General features: G+C 44.7%; 1 protein-coding gene across 1 annotated transcript in view; it reads right to left on the bottom strand.

Annotated features, from left to right (window-relative positions):
* Nucleotides 1–792: 792 nt before the first annotated feature.
* LOC144667900 (endoplasmic reticulum protein SC65-like) overlaps nucleotides 793–21,498 on the bottom strand; it is a 22,098-nt gene continuing 1,392 nt past the window's right edge. The window contains 6 exon segments of the mRNA XM_078529494.1: nucleotides 793–4,596; nucleotides 5,655–5,738; nucleotides 10,901–11,046; nucleotides 11,523–11,651; nucleotides 13,499–13,670; nucleotides 14,339–14,488. Of these exon segments, the coding sequence (XP_078385620.1) occupies nucleotides 4,447–4,596; nucleotides 5,655–5,738; nucleotides 10,901–11,046; nucleotides 11,523–11,651; nucleotides 13,499–13,670; nucleotides 14,339–14,488 (831 nt within the window). The 3' untranslated portion in view covers nucleotides 793–4,446.

Here is a 21,498-nt window from a genome sequence, read left to right as displayed (position 1 = left end):
ACAGCCGCCAATAGCGCAGCAATTAATTGCAGAAGGTGCACAAAAAGCCAGATTTGGAGGAGCAAAGAGATCTTGGAGGATTGTGGGGCTGGAAGAGATTACAGAGAGAGGCAAGGCCAAGGAGGGATTAGAAAACCAGGAAGAGAATTTTAAAATGAGGTACTGCCCAACTGGGAGCCAGTGGAGGTCAGCGAGTACAGGGGTGATGGGTAAATGGGACATGGGGAGAGTTGGGACGGACAGGAGAGTTTTGGATGAGCTCAAATTTGTGGAATGTGCAAGGTGAAAGACCAGGCAGGTTGACGATAAAACACCAACTTTAAAATCATCAACATCATGACATATCATGGGACACATTGCGCTATGGGTTTGTGACTGTAAAGGACTGAAATGGGAACAATGACAATGTGACTCTCAGGTCTATTGTTGTTGATCAGTAACTTGTTAAACTTACACTATCCCCCTGAGGGTCAGAGATTCACTCCCAGTCTATGCAGAGTTAGTGGAATCTGCTGGTGGGGGGGAGGGGGAACTACAGTGTGAATCATCATTGGGAGGGGAGGGACATCAGGCAGAATGTGGGGGCATTTTGTTCAGGATTCCCACTCCATGTTCTACCCAGTGAGACTTGCTGGAATGTTTAGGTGTCAGGTGAGGTTTGAGGGTTCGTGGGATCTGTAACCTTAGTGAGATAAAGAAACTTGCATCGGGTGATCTCACCTTCACAGAGTCAGCCAATGTCAGAAGTTCCCAGTTTTGAATCAGAGAAAAGAAGTTGGAAAAAACTCTGAATTTTAAAATACAAAATCTGACTTTTATTAAAATATACACTCTGCAGCAAACCAGCATCAAAAGACTGACAAGGTGTGAGAGAACCTGTCGTTCCACACAACTTAATCTCACATCACTAAAGGCTCCTTTCAGTCTGACTCTACCCTAGTCGGAGCTGCCAAATCTCCACAAATGAAGATTTTTCCCTCGGTCACTGCTGCAAATAAAAACCCAGGAGGAAAATCATTGGGCCATTGAGAAAAGTATTTCCCCCCACCGCATTTCCTTTCAAGATTTTTCATTCATTAAATATAAAAACATTAGCATTGGGGAAACCATTTTATTCTCGGTCAGAAACGATCCAATCTTGTTGGTTTCCCATAAGGCGTGTGCAAGGATCCCTCACTCACATGTCAGAGAAATAGAGTCTAGGAAATCCATTCAGGTCTGGGTGGGTCAAAGGAACTTTTTCCGAACTCACCAAACACCAATAATTGCAAACTCAACACGTTTGTTATCTTGTGAAAGGTCACTTTGTTGTACATCAGCTCGGACCCCACCCACACCCCTACTCCTGTCGACACTGGTCAAGGTCCTCAGCACGCACTTCTCTCCGAAGGCACAAATACAAAAGGGAATTGGATAAATGTTTGAATAAGAAAACATGTGCAGTGCTATGGGGAAGGAGCAAGGGCACAGGATTAAATGAATAGCCATCAGAAAGAGTTGACAAAGGCACAATGGGCCAAATGGCCACCTTCTTTGCTGCAGAATTCTGTGGGTGCAAGATTTACATAGTTTATTACTACAACAGGCTGGGTACAAAGCTGCATCAGAAAGAATACTGTACAAGTGTTAATTTATCCCTTAAATAAAATATTGCGGATGCTGGAAACCTGAAATAAAAACAGAAAGTGCTGGAAATACTCAGCAGGTCTGGCAGCATCTGTGGAGAGAGAAGAACAGAGTTAACATTTCGAGCTCCTTGAACTGAAGAAAAGTCATATTCAACTCGAAGCATTAACTGTGGCCCGAATTTTCACACAGACAAAAAGGCTCTCTGTGAAAATGCCAGCAGAGACATGAATCAAGAAGTCCCATACCTGAACCGGGCCTCTGCTGATGGTGGATAGGGGTGGGTTCCAAATTGCACATCCGTGGTTCATGGAGGCAGCTGCCCATATAAATCAGCAGCTGCCTGAACTCACGTGTGATTTTGGTGAGGTAGGTGTCTGAAACCCAAAAGTGTGCAGATTACACCACCTAGGAGCAGTTCTGAACCTTGTGGATTTGTTTAGATAGCCAGCGTACCCTTTTGGAGAGGTAAGGTATCCCTTTGGATATGGGCCTAAGACACCTTTGGCAGAGATAAGGCACCCATTGGGAGAGGCCATGTGCCCTTTGGGATTGTTAAAAGTAGACATGATTGTGTGTAAAAAGTGCATAAATTCATTGGAACAGTCAAAGTTGTCAAAGAACTGTCATGCTGTCAAAGAACTGAAAGAACTGTCAAAGCTCATTGGAATTGCCAAAACCGTCAAAGGATTTAACTCGGTTGGGCTTTATTTTTTTTTAAATGTGGAGCTATTTCACTCTGTTTGTTGGGTTAAGCCTGTGGGTTATCATTATAGGATCTGTGCTGCATGACTGATTTTACAACCTAACATTATCACACTGGGGTGCCTGCTAAGTAAGCAGTTTGATTGATAGCTCCAAGTGGTTACAGAATAGAAATATTTGTTTTCATAAGAGATTAGTTAAAGGAATTTCAATGTATTGAATGTTTTTTAATCAATGAGTGTTTTTTTAAAATAGTGAGATCATCACTAGACACATAACTTTATCTTATATCAGCATGGCTCCTGAGGATTCCCATGGTGGATACTAGGTGAGTTGTCATGGAGGGGGTATAAGGGCAAAGGGTGGTGGGTGGGGGACATGAGTTGGCATGAGTTAGCACTAAGCTGGCATAGGGACTATATAGAGCTATGGGGATGAGTGAGGAGCAGGTGATGGCATAGGGGTTATGATGGTGCCATGGGGGGGGTGGTTAGAGGAGCAGAGGGTGGCATGGATGGGGTATGAGAAGTGTTGTGGGAGTGAGGGGTGAGGGCTGTTTTCTGTTGAGGTTATTTTAAAAAATGAATTAAAACAAAGTGCCAAGGCACCAAGGCAGGCCTTCTGCCCAGTCAGCCTCCAAACTCATTCTACAGGTAGTAGGCCCAACTTCTAATCCAGCCCGCCCCCCGGAATGAAAAAATCCCACCTTCCGGGCGTCTTTTTCCCAGGTCAGGTTCACGGAGCCGGGAAACGTCCCGACTCTGTGCATCAGACCCAGGAGTGAAAACCCAAGCCAGCGTTTCTCTCTCCACAGATGCTGCCGGGCTTGCTGAGTATTTCCAGCACTTTCTGTCTTTATTTTATTCTATTCCTTGAATTCCCTATACATTAAAACCATAATCGGGTGGACAATGAGGTTGATTAATACTCAGCTCCTTGAAGCCAGTTTGAATTTGGATCAGTCCCTGCATCCTGACTCACTCGTAGATCTTTCAATTAAAATCTCAGGATGCGGCATTGCTGGCCAGGCCAGCATTTACTATCCATCCCTAGTTAGTGATGCAAAAGAGCTTTGCTGGGACATTTCAGAGGGCAGTTATGAGTCATCAACATCAGCATGGGATTGGAGACACCTGTAGGCCCAGATTGAGTTAGGGTGGCAGATTTCCTTCCTCAAAAGGGTATTGATGAACCAGTTGGAATTCAATCCACAGCTTTATGGCCCCGGTTATTGGTTCCAGCTTTTTAGTTAGTGATTTTTAAGGCTGAATTCAAATTCTGAAACTGCAATGCTGGAATTGGAACACACATTCTCTGGATTATTAGTCCAGTCCTCTAGCTCCAGGAACGTAACTACAACACCACCATACCCCTTGAGAGACTATGGAAGACCAAGTACCCCTAACATCCCAAGCTCAGGTTTAAGAGCTGCCATAATTTTCTGACCTGTTAGAGTTTGTCTCACAGTAGTCGGAGGCTCGCACAACAATCTCTGCATCTAACCGAGTGCACACTCAGCTGAGCAAACCCATCCCATCCGCACTCGGTCACTGGCCTCAGTGCAGACAGTGGGACAGAGCAGAGATCCAACAAGCTGCGATCTGTCACAGCAAACTGTGTGTGACATGATGTGACCGCCACAGAAAGGAATTAAATATAGTTTTAAAAACGGTAAAGAACTTTGGAAAGTGAGGTCAATTGTGGATGAACATAAGGTGAGTCATGATGGTTCCAAAATTTAGGAAATGTAATTTGGGATAAATGACAATTGCATCTTGGGATCGCTTATCTGTTCTCCTTATGAAGTTTGTTTCCTGATCAGAGACTTGGCGGGGGTGGGGGGGTGGAAGTAATGATTAAGGCTTTTCAAGGAACAACAATACCAGTAACAATTCAAAACATTTTCTTTCAACTTCAAGCACCTCCAGTACTTGTGCAACCTCTCTCACATACACACCCTATCCCTCCCTGCCCAGTGTAAAAAAAATTGCAGACATGTTAAAAACACACAAATTTCTCTCTGAACTCATAATCTTTGGTCATCACACTGAACTTGGTAGCCACACGCACACACACACAGTGACTCCGGTATCAGGCACATGGTCCAGTCTAAGTCTAATTAGGTGCTTCGTCCAAATCTCCTTTTTTACTTGGCTCCTGCCACCAATCCGCAAGAATGCTTTCCTCATAATCCCCTTCCCCCTCGAATTCTTCATCCGTTATTTCCGCTTCAGTGTGGGAAGGTGCTTCACCCAACACTTCCATCTGTCAACAACATTGGAAAGTGAGAGTTAAAGAGAGACTGCCGTTCATCTGCAACTGTCATACTCATTGCCACAGAAATGACAGGAAGACCTCACTTTTTCCCCCCCATTTACCTCTACGTTAAGAGCAATTAATGCCCGGCTAGAGAAAATATTCCACACGGTTCCAGACAAAACAGGTGTGAGATTAGAAAGACTGGATTTCTATAGCATCTTTCACAACCTCACAATGTGCTTCACAGCGAGTAAATAAAACTTTGTGAAGTATTGTCAGTGTTGTGCTGTAGGAAATACAGCAGCCTATTCGTGCACAGAAATCTCACACGCGCATCAGTGTGATAATGACCAGATAATCTGTTTGCAGTGGTGTTTATTGAGGGATAAATGTTGACCAGGACACCAGAGCGACCTCCCCTCCTCTCCTGCGAAATGCCACCATGGGATCTTTTACAATTACCTGAGAGAGCAGGCAAGGTCTCGATTTAATGTCTCATCCGAGAGACGGCACCTCCGGCTATGCAGCACTGCCTCAGTACTGATCCTCCAATAGTATTTTTTGTTTTTCTGTTAGCACTAAGTGATTAAAGAATTTTAACTGATTTCAATGATCGTCTTGTATTTTCCCTGAGTTTGGAAGATCTGGTTGAGATGTTTAAAATGCTAAAAGGATTTGGTAGCGGAAGATACAGAAAAACTATATCCTTCGATGGGAGAATCAAAACTAAAGGGGCATAATCTTAAACTTAGAGTTAGACATTTGGGTGAAATCTGGGAGCACTTCCTCTGAAAAAGTAATAGAAATCTGCGACTCGCTCTCCCAAAAGGCTGAGGATTCTGGGGATCAAGACAGACATTTATAGGTTTTTGGTGAGAAACAATATCAATGGATGTGGAGTAGATGGGGTTGAGATACAGATCAGCCTGGATCCAATTGAATGGTGGAACAGAGTCAAAGGGCTGATTGGCCTCCTCCCTCTCCTATGGCCCTAGAAAGCTCAGCAAAGCCTTTTAAATGTCTCCCAATTAGGAACGTTTCCGTCACTGATCCGCAAAACTCACTTCATCATCCGACTGCAAAAAGTTGTCTGCAAATTCCAGTAATTGAATCTGTAGCTGGGTCTGGTTATAGTACAGGTGAGCATCCTGGAAACAAGAGGAAAAAAAAAACAGAGCCATTACAGAAATGATCAATAACTACCTCCAAACATCAGCAACTTCCGAAAACGATCAATAGCTGACCCCCAATACGCTGTGAATGAAGCGTGACCCTGGGATTTATAACTAAAAGTAGAATATCAAAGTAATGAAGTTGTGTTAAACTTTGTAAATTGCTGGTTTGGCCTCAGCTGGAGTATTGTGTTCAATTCTGAGCACCTCATTTTTGGAAGGATTTTATTAAAAACAAGATGAGAGGCCAATAAATGTTGGTATGCAGAGACTTGAACACCCTCATACATGAAACAGAAAGTAAACGTGAAGGTACAACAAGCAATTTATAAGGTGAACGGTATGTTGGCTTTTACTGCAAGGGGATAAGATTCTAAGAGTCAGAAAGTCTTTATACTTTATAATTGGTGAAATCACACCTGGAGCATTGTGCAGAGTTTCCTTACCCAAGGAAGGATAAATCTGCTGTTGAGAGGGTGCAGCAAAGATTCTCTAAGATAAAAGCAAAATACCGCGGATGCTGGAAATCTAGAACAAAAACAAAAATAGCTGGAAAAACTCAGCAAGTCTGACAGCATCTGCGGAGAGGGATACAGTTAACATTTCGAGTCCGTATGACCTTTCATCAGAACTAAGACATATAGAAATGAGATGAAATATAAGCTGGTAGAGGGGGGTGGGACAGGAGAGCTCGATCGGGGGCCAGTGATAGGTGGAGGCCAAGAAGAGACTGACAAAGATGTCATAGACAAAAGGACAAAGGGGTGTTGACGGTGGTGATATTATCTAAAGGATGTGCTAATGGGGACATTAAGGGAAGCAAGCTAGTGGCAGATGGCCCTAGTGGGGGTGGGGTGGGGGGAAGGGATCGAAATGGGCTAAAAGGTGGAGATGAAACAATAGATCGAAATAAATTTAAAAATAGAAGGGAAAAGAAAAAAAATAGAGTTGTAGAAAAAAATTATAAATTATTGGAAAAAGGGGGATCAGAAAGGGGGTGGGGATGGAGGAGAGAGTTCATGATCTGAAATTGTTGAACTCAATATTAAGTCTGGAAGACTGTAAAGTGCCTAGTCGGAAGATGAGGTGCTGTTCTAGATTGATTCATGGGATGAGAGAGTTGTCCTGTGAAGAAAAATTGAACAGAATGGGCCTATACCCACTGAAATTTCAAGGAGTGAGAAGTGATCTCGTTGAAATGTATAAAATTCTTAGAGAGATTGGCAGATTAAATGCTGAGTGACTATTTCCTCTCACTGGAAAAGTCTAGAACGAGGGGCCATTTAGCGCTGAGAGATCTCTTCACTCAGACCATTGCAAATCTTTTGAATTCTCTCCTCCCAGAGAGCTGTGAATGCTCAGTTGTTGAGTACATTCAAGACAGGATTCAATATATTTTGGGGGACTAAGGGGGTCAAGGAAAATGGGGACAGAGCAGGAAAGTATTTGATTAAGAAAATCTGTCATGATCTTATTGAATGGTGGGGCATGCTTGAGAGGACATAATGCCAATCCTGCTCCGATTTCCTATATTCCTCTGACCTTGGGCTGGGTTCAGTGGAGATTTACCTGAATGGTACAGGAGATGAGAGACTTCAGTTATGAAACCGGGATTGTTCTCCTTAGGGCAGGAAAGGTTAAAGGTCGATTTAAGAGATCTTCGAAATGATGAGGGATTATGATAAATAGGGAGAAATTGTTTCCACTGGTAGGAAGGTTGGCAACCAAAGGACACAAATTTAAGGTAATTGGAACCAGACGGGGAAAGCTGAGGAGAATTTCTATTTTTTTTAAACACAGGGAGTTGTTATAGTGGGAATGCACTGACTGAAAGGGTGGCAGAAAAAGACTCAAGAGGGAATTAGACAAAAACCTCAAAGCGGGAAATTCACACGGATGCGGGGAAAGGACAGTGAAGTGGGGCTCACTGCAGGATCTACCAAAGAGACAGAAAAGGCATGATGGGCTGAATGGCCGCCTTGTGGGCTGTATCATCCAATAAGCTGCATCAACTTCAGAAGAGGATTGATAAGATCGTTCCTAGAAGCCGTGCTTTTCTCCTAGGGACTATGATCCCACTGTGAATGACTGTCTCAGAACTTTCACACAGGAGCCTGGACATTAGCGGGATATTTGAAATAAAAACAAGAAATGTTGGAAAAACTCAGCAGGCGTGGCAACATCTATGAAGAGAGAAACAGAGTTAACCTTTCGAGTCCCATTTGACCCTTCTTCAGAATTGAACATTTGACTCTGGAGGGAATCACAGCCAGAGACCCAATCACAAACTCTGCTGCAGGAGTCATTAACTGTTGAGCAGGAATAGGGACCCTGGCTGAATTTCCTCCCTCCCTGACCGGGGAAGTGGCGGAAGGGGGGCAGTGGCTGTGATGGGGTGTCACTAATGACAATTATACTCCCCTCTAGTTGTGACCCCAGGCAAGATCAATGAAGAAACCTTAGGGGGTGTAATTCCGAACCTTCCTGTTTCACACAGTTCGGCCACTTGCTAAAATCAAACCTATTTACTCCTTTCTTACAGCGATGAGCTCTTGGTAAGCTAATTCCCAGGGATTTTTTTCAATTAATGTAAATGCCGAAAACAAACTGGCGAATTACTCTGATATAAAATGATAACCAGGGATGTGAATGAACAATGGGCTGCCTGTACCTCCCTCGGGTTTTAAACAGGGAGGGGCCCAGAAGGGGAAAAAAAACAGTTCGGACCAGTTTTTACTGGTACTCCATTTTAAGGTATACAAGACCAATTTGGACCAGTATTCTCATTGCACAGTTTTTACTCTTTTTTTTTCCTTCTGGGGTGGGGAAGTGGAGGAAAGCTGCAGAACATACTCCAGTGTCAGGCTTCCTCTGTCAGAGGCGTTTACAATCGGACAGGTGTTGGGCTGTTGTTAGGATCTGTGTACAGGGGCCTGGAGTTTTGGGTTATGTTGTTTTTTTTAATTATTCAGCACAATTTGCCTGAAACCCAGTGCAAAATATTGCCGCCTTCAAAGAGACTGTGCTAGAAGCTGCACCCCAACACCCCCACCCCCCCACAAATAAAACTGATCACACCCCCAGACTGAATTAATCACCGTAATGTGTTTCTGCTACTTGTGCTCAGCTGTTTGTGAGCCTTGAGATCTTAAAATTAAGCTTTAATTTTAGGCACAAGGACAAAAATAAACAGTCTTCACAAGCTTTTAAATGTCAAAAACATTTACTAAGAAACAGGCTAGTGTATACCAGTGAAACTAGCAAAGGGTTCTGAATACTTTTTAAAGTTATTTTAATGAATTAAAATCGAGTTAGTCAGTGAACATTGATTAAAAATGCTTCTTTTTGTGATAAACCTGTTTTCAGGTTTAATAGTAAAACTGAACCACGTTACCACTTTTAAATACATCAACAATATTTTTTCATGAAATGCAAAATGTAGCCCCAATTGTCCTGACCCTGAGCTGATTTTCGTATTCAGTAACCACGCAAGTGAGTTGGAGCAGAAATGTGAGCAAAGGAAACTCTTCTTCAGCACGAGTTGTACCCAGACTGGTGAAAAACAGAAACTCTGTCCATCAATAGAGTTTACAGCACCGAAACAGGCCATTCAGCCAACCTGGTTTTAATGCCCTATATGAACCTCCTCCCACCCTCTCCATCTCACTCTACATATGTCAAATGGTTCACAGTTGAAACCTAGCCATTGAAAACCAGAATATCCTGTTATCTTGCTTTTCATTTAGTGAATTAATCATGGAACCTGCCCCATCACCTGATCAACTGGCGACTCAGTGAGGACACCAGGTGGTGACAGAATTGTGCTCCACAGTGATGCCTTTGTAGTGGAATAGTTCACAGACCCTCATCATCTAGACTTACAAATGATGAATTGCCTGCCGCCTGGTGAGGTGGCACCTTCAGGAGGGGGAGTGGGGGCAGAAAATAATTTTTTCCTCTGGTGTTTTTGACAATGGACAGGATGGCATGTGACTGCTTTACCTGGTATCGTCTAGACATCCTCATTTAAAATGAATTCTCCATGAATTCACTCATAAAACCCCAGCTCCTTATGGCGGTGCCTCACTGAATGATCAACACAGGATGGAGGGTAGGCAGTGAGAGAATGAGGCACTGTCTGTCTGCAATTTTCTACTCCATTCACCAGTTGTAACAGAAAATGTCAGGTTTACAACACCTCAGTCTGTTTAGGCTGCCTACAATTTTAAATATAACCTTGCATTTATAATAACATGTTAACACATCTCAGAGACATCCTAAAGCACTTCACAAACTGGCATTATATACTTTGTACAGAGAAAACCAATCGCTTGACAGTGTTTGGTCTGGATAATCAGATTAACTCAAACAAGCTGTGGCGCAATGGTTAGCATCCCACCTCTGAGTCAGATGGTTGTGGATTCAAGTTTCACTCCAGAGACTTGAGCAGATAATCCCATGACACTCCAGTACAGGACAAAGGGAGCGCTGAACAGGTGGAGGTAGTGTCTTTCTGAGGGTCAAATCAAATCTGCTCTTTCAGGTGAATGTAAATGATCCCATTGCCATTCTCAAGTGCCCTGGTCAATATTTATCCCTCGATGATCACCATAAACAGATTATCTGGTTTTCTGATTGCTGTTTGTGGGATCATGCTGTGCACAGATTGGCCACTGAGCTTCCTACATTACAATCGTCACTGCACTCCAGAACAGGCTATAAAACACTTTGAGACATCCCATGGTCATGAAAGGCACTATTGAAATGCAAGTTATTTCTTTGAACTGTGGGATTAAGCAGACAGGGCTTCGGTTTAACATTTCAACTGAAAGCTAGAACCTCTGACAATGCAACACTGCCTCAGTACTGCACTCAGTGTCAGCCTGAGTTTTGTGCTCAAGTCTCTGGAATGGGCTTGAACCTTCAACCTTCTTACTCTGCAGTGAGGATGCCACCCACTGAACCACAGTTGAAAATGGCTCTGAGCAGCAATATAATGAGTACATCAGTCTGTCCCACAGAGGATATAGCATCCATAGTGGGCGGGGGGAGCGATCACATAACCTTGATGCAGAGCCTCCCTGAGATAGTGTGAAATATCAGCAGGTTCGGGGAGAGAAGCAAGGCTTCGTACTCACAGTGCGAGGCTGAAAATCTTCTTCCTGTAAACCCCACTTTTCTCGATAAAATCGATAATACACCAGGTTCTGCTGCATGATTTCATCTTGTGGATCAAAGAGCATGTAGGTAGCTACACAGGACACTGCATTCTTAATATCGTTCACTGTGCAAAAAGACAAGAATTACTTCCCACTAAAACAAAACCAAAGACTGAGGATTCTGGAAATCTGAATTAAACATAGAAATTGCTAGAAATATTCACTCGAGGGCTTCAATTGGCCTAGGGGCAGAAAGGCTGACCCCAACCTTCTCCACCCCTGACTCAATCGGGGTAGTTGGGTAGGCAACGGACTCTTCAACCACACTACCTACTCTCAATGGAGAGTGAGGCAAGAGACAGAATGATGGACAAAGGCAGATAGATGGAAACAAGTTAAACTAATAAAGGGAACTAGGTGGTTCTGACATCTTCAAGAGGTGGTCAGACAGTGTATGTGTGCCTCTGTGAGACTATATGCGTGTGGGAGAGAGAAATTGAGAGTTGTGTGTGTTGCTTTGTGACTGTGCACATGAGTATGTGCACTAGGCAATATTGCTCTATCTGCTTGGTGGTCCGCATATATGATCAGGTATACTTACATTTGTAATACGCAAACTGTAAGTAATGGTACATGGTTGCAACAAACTTCTCCACGAAAAATCCTCCGACATTGGGAGTTAGAATCTGCTCACATTTCACTTTGCATTTCAGTGTTTCCGCGTAATGATCTGTAAACAGAGAATCACCAGAATCACAGGTTGTAGGAAATGCCTCCGTATAGCCTGAGGCAGAATTTAAACCATGAGGAAAGGTAAAGTATACAGGGGTCAGCATCTGGAACTGATATACCAGTAATAAGGAACCAAGTACATTTCTATGTCCAAAAGGACTGGTGTTTGTTAGAGATACTTTACAGGAAAAAGGGGACAACTGGATTGGCAGATGAGATGAAACGATAATGTCCAGTTCACAATATCTTACCATGTTACTACATTATGTTACACATTACCTTATGTTACTTTGTTATCTGCATTATAACATTACTCCACAGCTTACTCTGTTGCTACACCCCCCTACGTATGTTACTCTATGTTATTATATTACTCTGTAATCAATATCAAGGACATTAGTGGGAGTCATCACTAACCAAGACCAACCCCATTTCAACCCCAAGCTCACCTAGGGCATAGCCCGCCCCCTCCTCCCCCAACCCTACAGACCACCCCATAGATGGTCTGGTGGTCTTTGGCACCACTTCAACATCAGCAATAAATATTGTCCAATCCACAATCCCTCACCTTTCCTGTTATCAGTTCTATCCTTTCCAACTGTATAATATGCACAGTAACACAGTCTCTGCTCTATTCTCAGAGACTTGCTTCAAGGCTGCCAAACAGAAAACTGTTCCATTCGGAGAGAGCCTTGCTTGTTTTCTCTTTGCACGAATTCTCAGTGTTCTGAACTGCTAAACAGAAAGAAACAGACTGACCCAACTCAACCGCAGTTCACTTTCTATCTACCCTTTGCTTCTTAGCTGTTCATTCCCATGGCAACCCCAGGTCACATGGGCATTTCTTGGAACCTAAGGCTGTCATAATCAAGAAACCAATGAACCTTTTTTAAAATACTCCACAACCCACTTTGTTCTTGAAGGGTCATAGCACAAAAGAAAATACAGGGCAGGATTTTCCAGCCCTGCCAGTGGCAGGCATCATCGCGGGCAGGACTGGAAATCCCAGCCACAGTCCTTTCCCAGCGCATGGGTGGGTCATCACAATCTGTGCTCCTCTAATTCTGGTCTCTTCAGCATCCCCAATATTAGTCACTCCACCATTGGTGGCTGTGCCTTTAGCTGCCTGGGCCCTAAGCTCTGGAATTCCCTCCCTGAATCTCTCCACCTCATTATCTCTCTCTTGTTCTTTAAAATACTTGTTATAACCTCTCTTGTTGATCATGGTTTTTCTCACGCCCTATTATATCCTTACGCAGCCCAGTGACACTCACGGCTGCCCATCCAGGCTGGCGAATATAACTGGTTCCGCCATTTAGGGGCCCCAGCAGGATTTCCCTGGAGGGTCCAGGAATTGAAAATTACTTTCCAGTGCACTGCTGAGTGCAAAACCAGGAAAGAAATTACAGGGGCTTTAAAATAAAACAAATTTATTTTGTTTTCTTTGAAAACTTTTAGTTATGGAAGTATTAGAGATGGCAAGAAAAGCTGTTTGACCAGGTTTGGCAGTTGGGAGACCAGAGGTCATACAATGAAAACTCCAGGAATACGTCCAATCAGAATTGGACCTACCCAGTTAGGATGGAAAAGGTGTATGTGACCAAGTGGAAAATGTACAGATTCCCCACAGTTTTGCCAAAGGTAGCCCATAGAATCAACAGGGCAAACCTGGCACACAACAGAATACAGGACAGTGAATGAAATGCTTGCACTCAAAGTGTTTAAACGGAATCAAACACTAAGGCTACAAGAGCAGGGGGCTCTATTCTCCTTGTGTGGAGCCAGGTTATACGGTCAGGTAAGGCTGTGATTCAGATTGTGATCCTTCCTCAAGATGCAACTCACCTGCCACTGCTAGGTAAAAGTCCTTGAAGTCAGTCACATCGCATGATTCTTCACAGCCGCTGATGCATTCCTGATACGCTTTGTAATATTCAGGTATTGCATGTTCCATGTCAGTTATACTCTTGCGGAAGTTCCCAATGTTATAAGACTTCACAGCCTTCAGGAACATTGTCTATCCAGAGTTAAAGAATAACACAAGTTAGGAATCACATTTCCATTCCCCTTCCCTCCTCTTCTCCACATCCTCACACATCAGTCCCTGCCCGTGACAGTGTGAAAGGAACCTGCACCTAAACTTCCTAATGGGGCACAGCAAGGCAGGATAGGAGCTGGGGTCGTGGGAGCCTTACGGCACAGCATTCCATGATCTGGTTAATGCTGGGATGCAGTGTTCCATGAGAGGAATGCTGAGATTCCACATCTCTGAAGGGTATCCAGGGTTAGGGGCAGCAGAGGGAAGCAACAGAAGAGAGCCCAGAATCAGAGGGGTGCCGGCCTGTAACCTGGCACCCGTTACAGGTGCCCGGACGCAGGGTAATCTTTATGGGCGGCACTGCTCCTTCGAATCCTCAAAGGGTGGTAAAGGCAGAAACTCTCGTGGTATTGAAAAACACTTGGCTATGCACTTGAAGTGCCGTAACCTACAGGGCTATGGATCAGGAGTTGGAAAGTAGGCTTAGCCTGGATAGCCCTGTCAGCCAACACGTGCACCATGGGCCGAGTGGACATTTTCTGCATCATAATGTTTTCTATATTTCTCAGTCTGACTGGATATGTCATACACTGCTATTCGACCAGGTTAGGCCTTGAGCTGCCATTTCTAACTTTGACATAAATTACCTCATGTTCTCGAGCTTCCACATCAATAAGGTAAGTCTCGATGTCGGGGATGGTTTTATAATAAGCCATCTTCTTCTGTATTGCAGCATCTTTGGGATTCCTTTGCAGGAATGTGTGAGCAGCGGTAATGGATTTCTCCAGGTTATTAACCTGCGATCAAAAAGCACGAGTGACAGAGAGAGGCAGAGAAATTCCAAGGCCCAGACACAGAAGCAGACAGGAGTCCACAAAGCCAGCACCAGCCCCAGACATGGGAGCAGACAGGAGCCTACAGACCCAGACCCAGCCTCAGACACAGACACAGACATAGAACCCAGAGCTCCAGACAAAGCAGCACCTGGATTGAAGATGTACCTTTGTGAAAGACACTGTTAAACTCCTGCTGCTCCTACATTATACACAGCATTGCCAGAGTACTTGTCCTGCTGTGAGCCTTTGACCTCAAATTCATGCCATCACTCGGACCACCTATTTCTACCTCTGTAACATCACCTGACTTTGCCCGTGTCAGCTCATCTGCTGATGAAACCCTCAACCATGCCTTCGTTAGCTCTATCCTCGACTATTCCAATGCCCTTCCAGCTGGTGTCCCACATTCCATCCTCCATAAACTTGAAGTCATCCAAAGCTCAACTGCCCATGTCTTAACTCACACAAGTCCTGTTCCCCTATCATCCGCAGTGCTTGTTGATCTACAATGGCTTCCGGTCAAACAATGTCTTGATTTTAAAATTCTCATCCTTGTTTTTAAATCTCTTCATGACCTTGCTCCTCCCTATCTCTGTAACCTCCTCCAGTCCCAATATATCTGTACTCCTCTAATTCTGGCCCCTGTGCATTACCGATTTTAATTGCTCCACCATTGACAGCCATGCTGTCAGTTGCTTGGGCCCTAACTCCTGGAATTCCCTCCCTAAACCTCTTGGCCTGTCTACCTCACTTTCCTCATTTCAAACACTGCTTAAAACCTATTTCTTCGACCAAGCTTTTGGTTATCTGACCCAATAGCTCTTTATGTGACCCGGTGTCAACATTACTTTATAATTGCTCCTGTGAAGTGACTTGGGACATTTCACTACACATAGGGTAACAGAAGAAGGTTAAAGGTGTAATATAAGTATAAGTTGTCGTACCTCAATATGAAGCAAATGAAGAATAGCCATGGGGTGAGATACGTGGGGAAAATTATCACCCTCAGGATCAAGCCCCAGCAACGGTCAATACCTGAACAAGGGAAAGGGAGAGCCCAGTTCTGAAGAAGGGACCAATTCAAAATGTTGACCCGGTTTCTATACAGCTGCTGATGGACCTTTAGAGTCTCTGTGCTATCCACCGAGACCCAGTAAACAGGACATCTGTACAGTCACAGCGCATAACCTGTCCCTGGAGTACGAGGAGAAGGGCGCGAGCCTTTAGGACAGCAGAAAGAAAAATGAAACCAGCTTTTCAATGGGAGTTATTTAGCAGATGCATCAGCAACCAGAGGACACATGAGAATTAGCCAAAGAACTATTTTCTTCACACAGTGAGCTGTGATCGGGAACACGCTGCCCGAAAGGGCAGTGGAAGCAGATTCAATAATAACTTTTAAAGAGAATTGGATAAATAGTTGAAGGGGAAGATTTGTCTGGGTTATGAGGAATGAGCAGGGGAATAGGTCCATTGGATCGCATTTTCAAAGAGCTGGTACAGACATGATGGGCCGAATGGACTCTACTATTACTCCATGTTTTCTGATCCAGCTACAACTGTTCTAAACCCTTTCCTGGAGAATCTGCAAGGACAAAAATGGATGAATGAAAAATCCATGAATAAAAGGTGAGGAAATAACTGAGAATCTCTAGAGGCTAATGACATCTCACACAGTAGCTGATCTGACAATCAGGATTATGTCCACTGTAAGAATCTCCCTATGGAAACCCCAATGGGAGACAAAACAAGACAATGGGAGCAGTGTCAGAAAGCACAGATAGCCATCGATGAATTTGAAAATTCACAACGTTTAGGAAGGTGCAGATGGCAGAGATTGGGCTCTTGGGGAATTTGGGATTTGGGAAGAGAGTGTTAAAAAATGTCCTCAGTTCTTTCACTGATGACCTGAAGAGATGAAGAGCTTTTTCATTAAAAACACAATTAGATCCAGGGATGCTCAGCCTCATCAGTGGTGAAGCAAGTTCCATAAAAGCTTTTCGACAGGAAAATGGATAAATACTGCTAAATGAAAACATTTTCAATCAGTTAAAAGGGTGCCGGGGGTGGGTGGGTTTAAGCGGACAGCTCTTTCAGAGACCTAGCACAGGCAGGATGAATTGAATGGCTTCCTTCTGCCTACTAAGTCCTGTTCACCCATCATCCCAATGACCTAGACTGGCTTCAGGCCTACATATACTCCCATTTTAAAATTCTCATTCTTCTCTACAAATCCCTCCATAGCTTCACCCCCCCCTCCCTATTTCTGCAACCTCCCCCGACTTTACAATTCTCTGAGATCTCTGCACTCCACTAGTTCTGACATCTTAAGCATCCCTGATTTTAATCGCTCCACCACTGGTGACCATGCCTTCAACTGCCTGGGCCCTAAGCTCTGGAATTCTCTCCCTAAATGTCTATGTTTCTCCCTCATCCTTTAATAGTTGTTTAAAACCTAAGTCCCTGTTTTTTTATTTATTCATTCACAGGATGTGGGCTTCACTGGCTGGGCCAGCATTTATTGCCCATCCCTAATTGCCCTTGAGAAGGTGGTGGTGAGCTGTCTTCTTGAACCACAGCAGTCCATGTGCTGTAGGTACACCCACAGTGTTGTTAGGGAGGGAGTTCTGGGATTTTGACCCAGCGACAGTAAAGATCGGCGATATATTTCCAAGTCAGGATGGTGCGTTGGAGGGGAACTTGCAGGTGGTGATGTTCCCATCTATCTGCTGTTCTTGTCCTCTAGATGATAGAGGTCACGGATTTGGGAGATGATGTCAAAAGAGCCTTGGTGAGTTGCTGCAGTACATCTGGTAGATGGTACACACTGTGCTTCAGTGGTGGAGTGGGTGAATGTTTAAGGTGGTGGATGGGATGCCAATCAAGTGGGCTGCTTTGTCCTGGATGGTGTTGAGCTTCTTGAGTGTTCAGGTCTGGAGTGGTTCAGGTCTGAAATGCACTGCCTGGAAGTGTGGTGGAGGCAGGTTCAATCGAGGCATTCAAGAGGGCATTAGATGATTATTTGAATAAAAACAATGTGCAGGGGTATGGAGAAAAGACAGGGCAATGGCACTAGGTCATAACGCTCATTTGGAGAGCTGGTGAAGACACAATGGGCCAAATGGCCCCCTTCTGTGCCGTTAAAATTCTGTGATAGGTTGCTTGCTGGATCACTTAACTCTGTCTATCACTTATTGCTTCCACTGTTTGGTACGCATGTAGTCCTGTGCTGTAGCTTCACCAGGTTGACACCTCATTTTTAGGTATGCCTGGTGCTGCTCCAGACATGCCCCCTGCACTCTTCATTGAACCAGGGTTGATCCCCTGGCTTGATGGTAATGGTAGAGTGGGGGATATGCCGGGCCATGAGGTTACAGATTGTGTTCGAGTACAATTCTGCTGCTGCTGATGGCCCACAGCACCTCATGAATGCCCAGTTTTCAATTGCTAGATCTGTTTGAAATCTATCCATTTAGCACGGTGGCAGGATGGAGGGTATCCTCAATGTGAAGACAGGACTTCGTCTCCACAAGGACTGTATGGTGGTCACTCCTACAAATACTGTCATGGACAGATGTTTCTGGAACAGGTAGATTGGTGAGGACAAGGTCAAATAGGTTTTTACCTCTTGTTGGCTCTTTCACTACCTGCCATAGACACAGCCTAGCAGTATGTCCCTCAGGACTGGGCCAGCTCCATCAGTAGTGTTGCTACTGAGCCACTCTTGGTGATAGACAAAGAAGTCTCCCACCCAGAGTACATTCTGCCCCCTTGCCACCCTCTGTGCTTCTTCCAATTGGTGTTCAACATGGAGGAGTACAAATTCATCAGCTGAGGTGGGGTGGTACGTGATAGTCATTAGGAGGCTTCCTTGTCCATGTTTGACTTGACATCATGAGACTTCATGGGGTTTGGAGTCAACATTCAGGACTCCCAGGGCAACTCCCTCCCAAATGGAAACCACTGTGCCACCATCTCTGATAGGTCCATCCTGCTGGTGGGACAGGACATACCCAGGGATGGGTATTGTGTCTGGGACATTTTCTGTGAGGTATGATTCGGTGAGCATTAGAGGTGTTGGCAGGCTTAAAAGTGGACAAATCCCCAGGTCTGGATGATTTGTGTCCCAGACTGTTGAGGGAGGCAAGGGAGGAGCTCGCAGGGGCTCTGACCCAAATTTTTAATTCCTCTCTGGCCACAGGGGAGGTGCCAGAGGACTGGAGAACAGCTAATGTGGTTCCGCTATTTAAGAAGGGTTGTAGAGATAAGCCAGGGAACTACAGGCCAGTGACTCTCACGTCAGTGGTAGGGAAACTATTGGAGAAAATTCTGAAGGAGAGTATCTATCTCCACTTGGAGAGGCAAGGTTTGATCAGGGATAGTCAGCATGGCTTTGTTAGAGGGAGGTCATGTCTAACAGGTGACCAGGTGTGTAGATGAGGGTAGAGCAGTTGATGTAGTTTATATGGATTTCAGCAAAGCCTTTGACAAGGTCCCACATGGGAGACTTATAAAGAAGGCAAATGCACAGAGGGGATACAGGGTAATTTGATAAGGTGGATTCAAAATTGGCTTAGTTGTAGAAGACAGAGGGTGATGTCAGAAGGCTGCTTTAGTGACTGGAAGCCAGTGTCCAGTTGCGTACCACAGGGATCTGTGCTGGGTCCCCTATTATTCGTCATTTATATAAACGACATAGATGACTATGTGGGGGGCAGGAATAGTAAGTTTGCGGATGACACAAAGATTGGCTGGGTGGTTAACAGTGAGGTTGAGTGTCTTGGGCTACAGGAAGATATAGATGGGATGGTCAAATGGGCAGATAAGTGGCAGATGGAATTTAACCCTGAAAAGTGAGAGGTGATACACTTTGGAAGAAGTAATTTGACAAGGAAGTATTCAATGAACGGCATGACACTAAGAAGTTCTGAGGAACAAAGGGACCTTGGCGTGTGTGTCCATAGATCTCTGAAGGTGGAGGGGCATGTTAGTGGGGTGGTGAAAAAGGCATATGGGACACTTGCCTTTATCAATCGAGGCATAGGTTACAAAAGTAGGGAGGTTATGTTGGAGTTGTATAGAACCTTGCTGAAGTACTGTGTGCAGTTCTGGTCATCACATTATAGGAAGGATGTGATTGCACTGGAGGGGGTGCAGAGGAGATTCGCCAGGATGTTGCCTGGGGTGAAACATTTAAGTTATGAAGAGAGGTTGTTTTTGTTGGAGCAGAGAAGACTGAGGGGCGAACTGATCAAGGTGTACAAGATTATGAGGGGCATGGACAGGGTAGATAAGGAGCAGTTGTTTCCCTTAGTTGAAAGGTCAGTCACAAGGGGACACAAGTTTAAAGTGAGGGAAAGGAGGTTTAGGGGGGATGTGAGGAAAAACTCTTTTACCCAGAAGGTGGTGACGGTCTGGAATGCACTGCCTGGGAGGGTGGTAGAGACGGGTTGCCTCACATCCTTTAAAAAGTACTTGGATGAGCATTTGGCATGTCATAACATTCAAGGCAACGGGCCAAGTGCTGGTAAATGGGATTAGGTAGGTAGATCAGGTGTTTCTCGTGTGTCGGTGCAGACTCGATGGGCCAAAGGGCCTCTCCTGCACTGTGTGATTCTGTGAGTATGCCTATATCAGGCAGTTGTTTTACTAGCCTGTGGGAGAGGTCTCCTAATTTTAAAACAAAAGGACTTTTCAGTGTCGACAGAGCTGGGTTTGCTGTTATTGTTGTTGTTTCTGGTGCCTAGGTCGATGCCGGTTGGTCCGTCCGGTTTGATACAATTCGATGGCTTATGAGGCCAATTCAGAGACTGTTTAAGAGTCAATCACGTTGTGTGTTTAGTGAACCAGATGTGATTTAATAACAATCGATTAATTTTAAAAATTCATTCACGGAATGTGGGCTTCACTGGCTGGGCCAGCATTTATTGCCCATCCCTAGTTGCCCTTGAGAAGGTGGTGGTGAGCTGCCTTCTTGAACTGCTGCAGTCCATGTGGTGTAGGTACACCCACAGTGCTGTTAGCGAGGGAGTTCTAGGACTGCACTCATCCAGGCAAGTGGAGAGTATTCCATCACATTCCTGACTTGTGCTGGGGAGTCAGGAGGTGAGTTACTTGTTGCACGATTTCTAGCCTTGGACCTGCTCTTGTAGCCACAATATTTATATGGCTAGTCCAGTTCAGTCAATGATAACCCCCAGGATATTGATAGTGGGGAATTCAGTGATGGTGATGCCATTGAACATCAAGGGGCGATGGTTGGATTCTCTCTTGTTCGAGATGGTCATTGCCTGGCACTTGTGTGGCGTGAACGTTACTTGCCACTTGTCAGCCCAAGCCTGGATATTGTCCATTACTGAGAAGAGCTTTATATTCCAGACTGAAATTCCACCAGCTGCTGGGACCCCTGTCCCAGGAGCATTAGCCTGGGCTTCTGGATTACTAGTCCGGTGATATCATCACTGGGCCATTGCCTCCCAGCTGCCCTTATATCTCATTTTGTGGCTGAATGTCAAATGTTGTTGGGTGTGGTGACTTAATAAATGTATTTAAAATGACGAAAGGTTTTGATAGAGTGGATACGGAGAGAATGGGTGGGATTTTACGGTCCTGTCGAAGTCAATGGAGTTTAGAATGGCTCACCCGCTTTTCACAGTCACGTTCCTGCCCGGACAGTGTTGTAAAATTCCAGCCAATGTTTCCTCTTGTGGGGAAGAGCATAGCCAGAGACCATCAATAGTCACCAAGAAATCCAAATCAGAAGAACCCCCTTTACCCAGAGAGTGGTGAGAAGGTAGAACTCGCTCCCACAGGGAAGGGTTGAGGTGAATAGTGTAGATACATTCAAGGTGAAACTGGGAGAAAGGAATAGAGGGGTATGCTGATAGTTTTGATGAGAAAACATGGGAGGAGGCTCAAGTGGAGCATAAATGCTAGCACGGACTGGTAGGCCGAATGGCCTGTTTCTTTGC

This window comes from Cetorhinus maximus, chromosome 25 (genome assembly GCF_964194155.1).
Source record: "Cetorhinus maximus chromosome 25, sCetMax3.hap1.1, whole genome shotgun sequence".
NCBI lineage: Eukaryota > Metazoa > Chordata > Chondrichthyes > Lamniformes > Cetorhinidae > Cetorhinus > Cetorhinus maximus.
The sequence above is the reverse complement of the archived record's forward strand: the minus strand, read 5'-3'. Positions and strand labels throughout refer to the sequence as shown.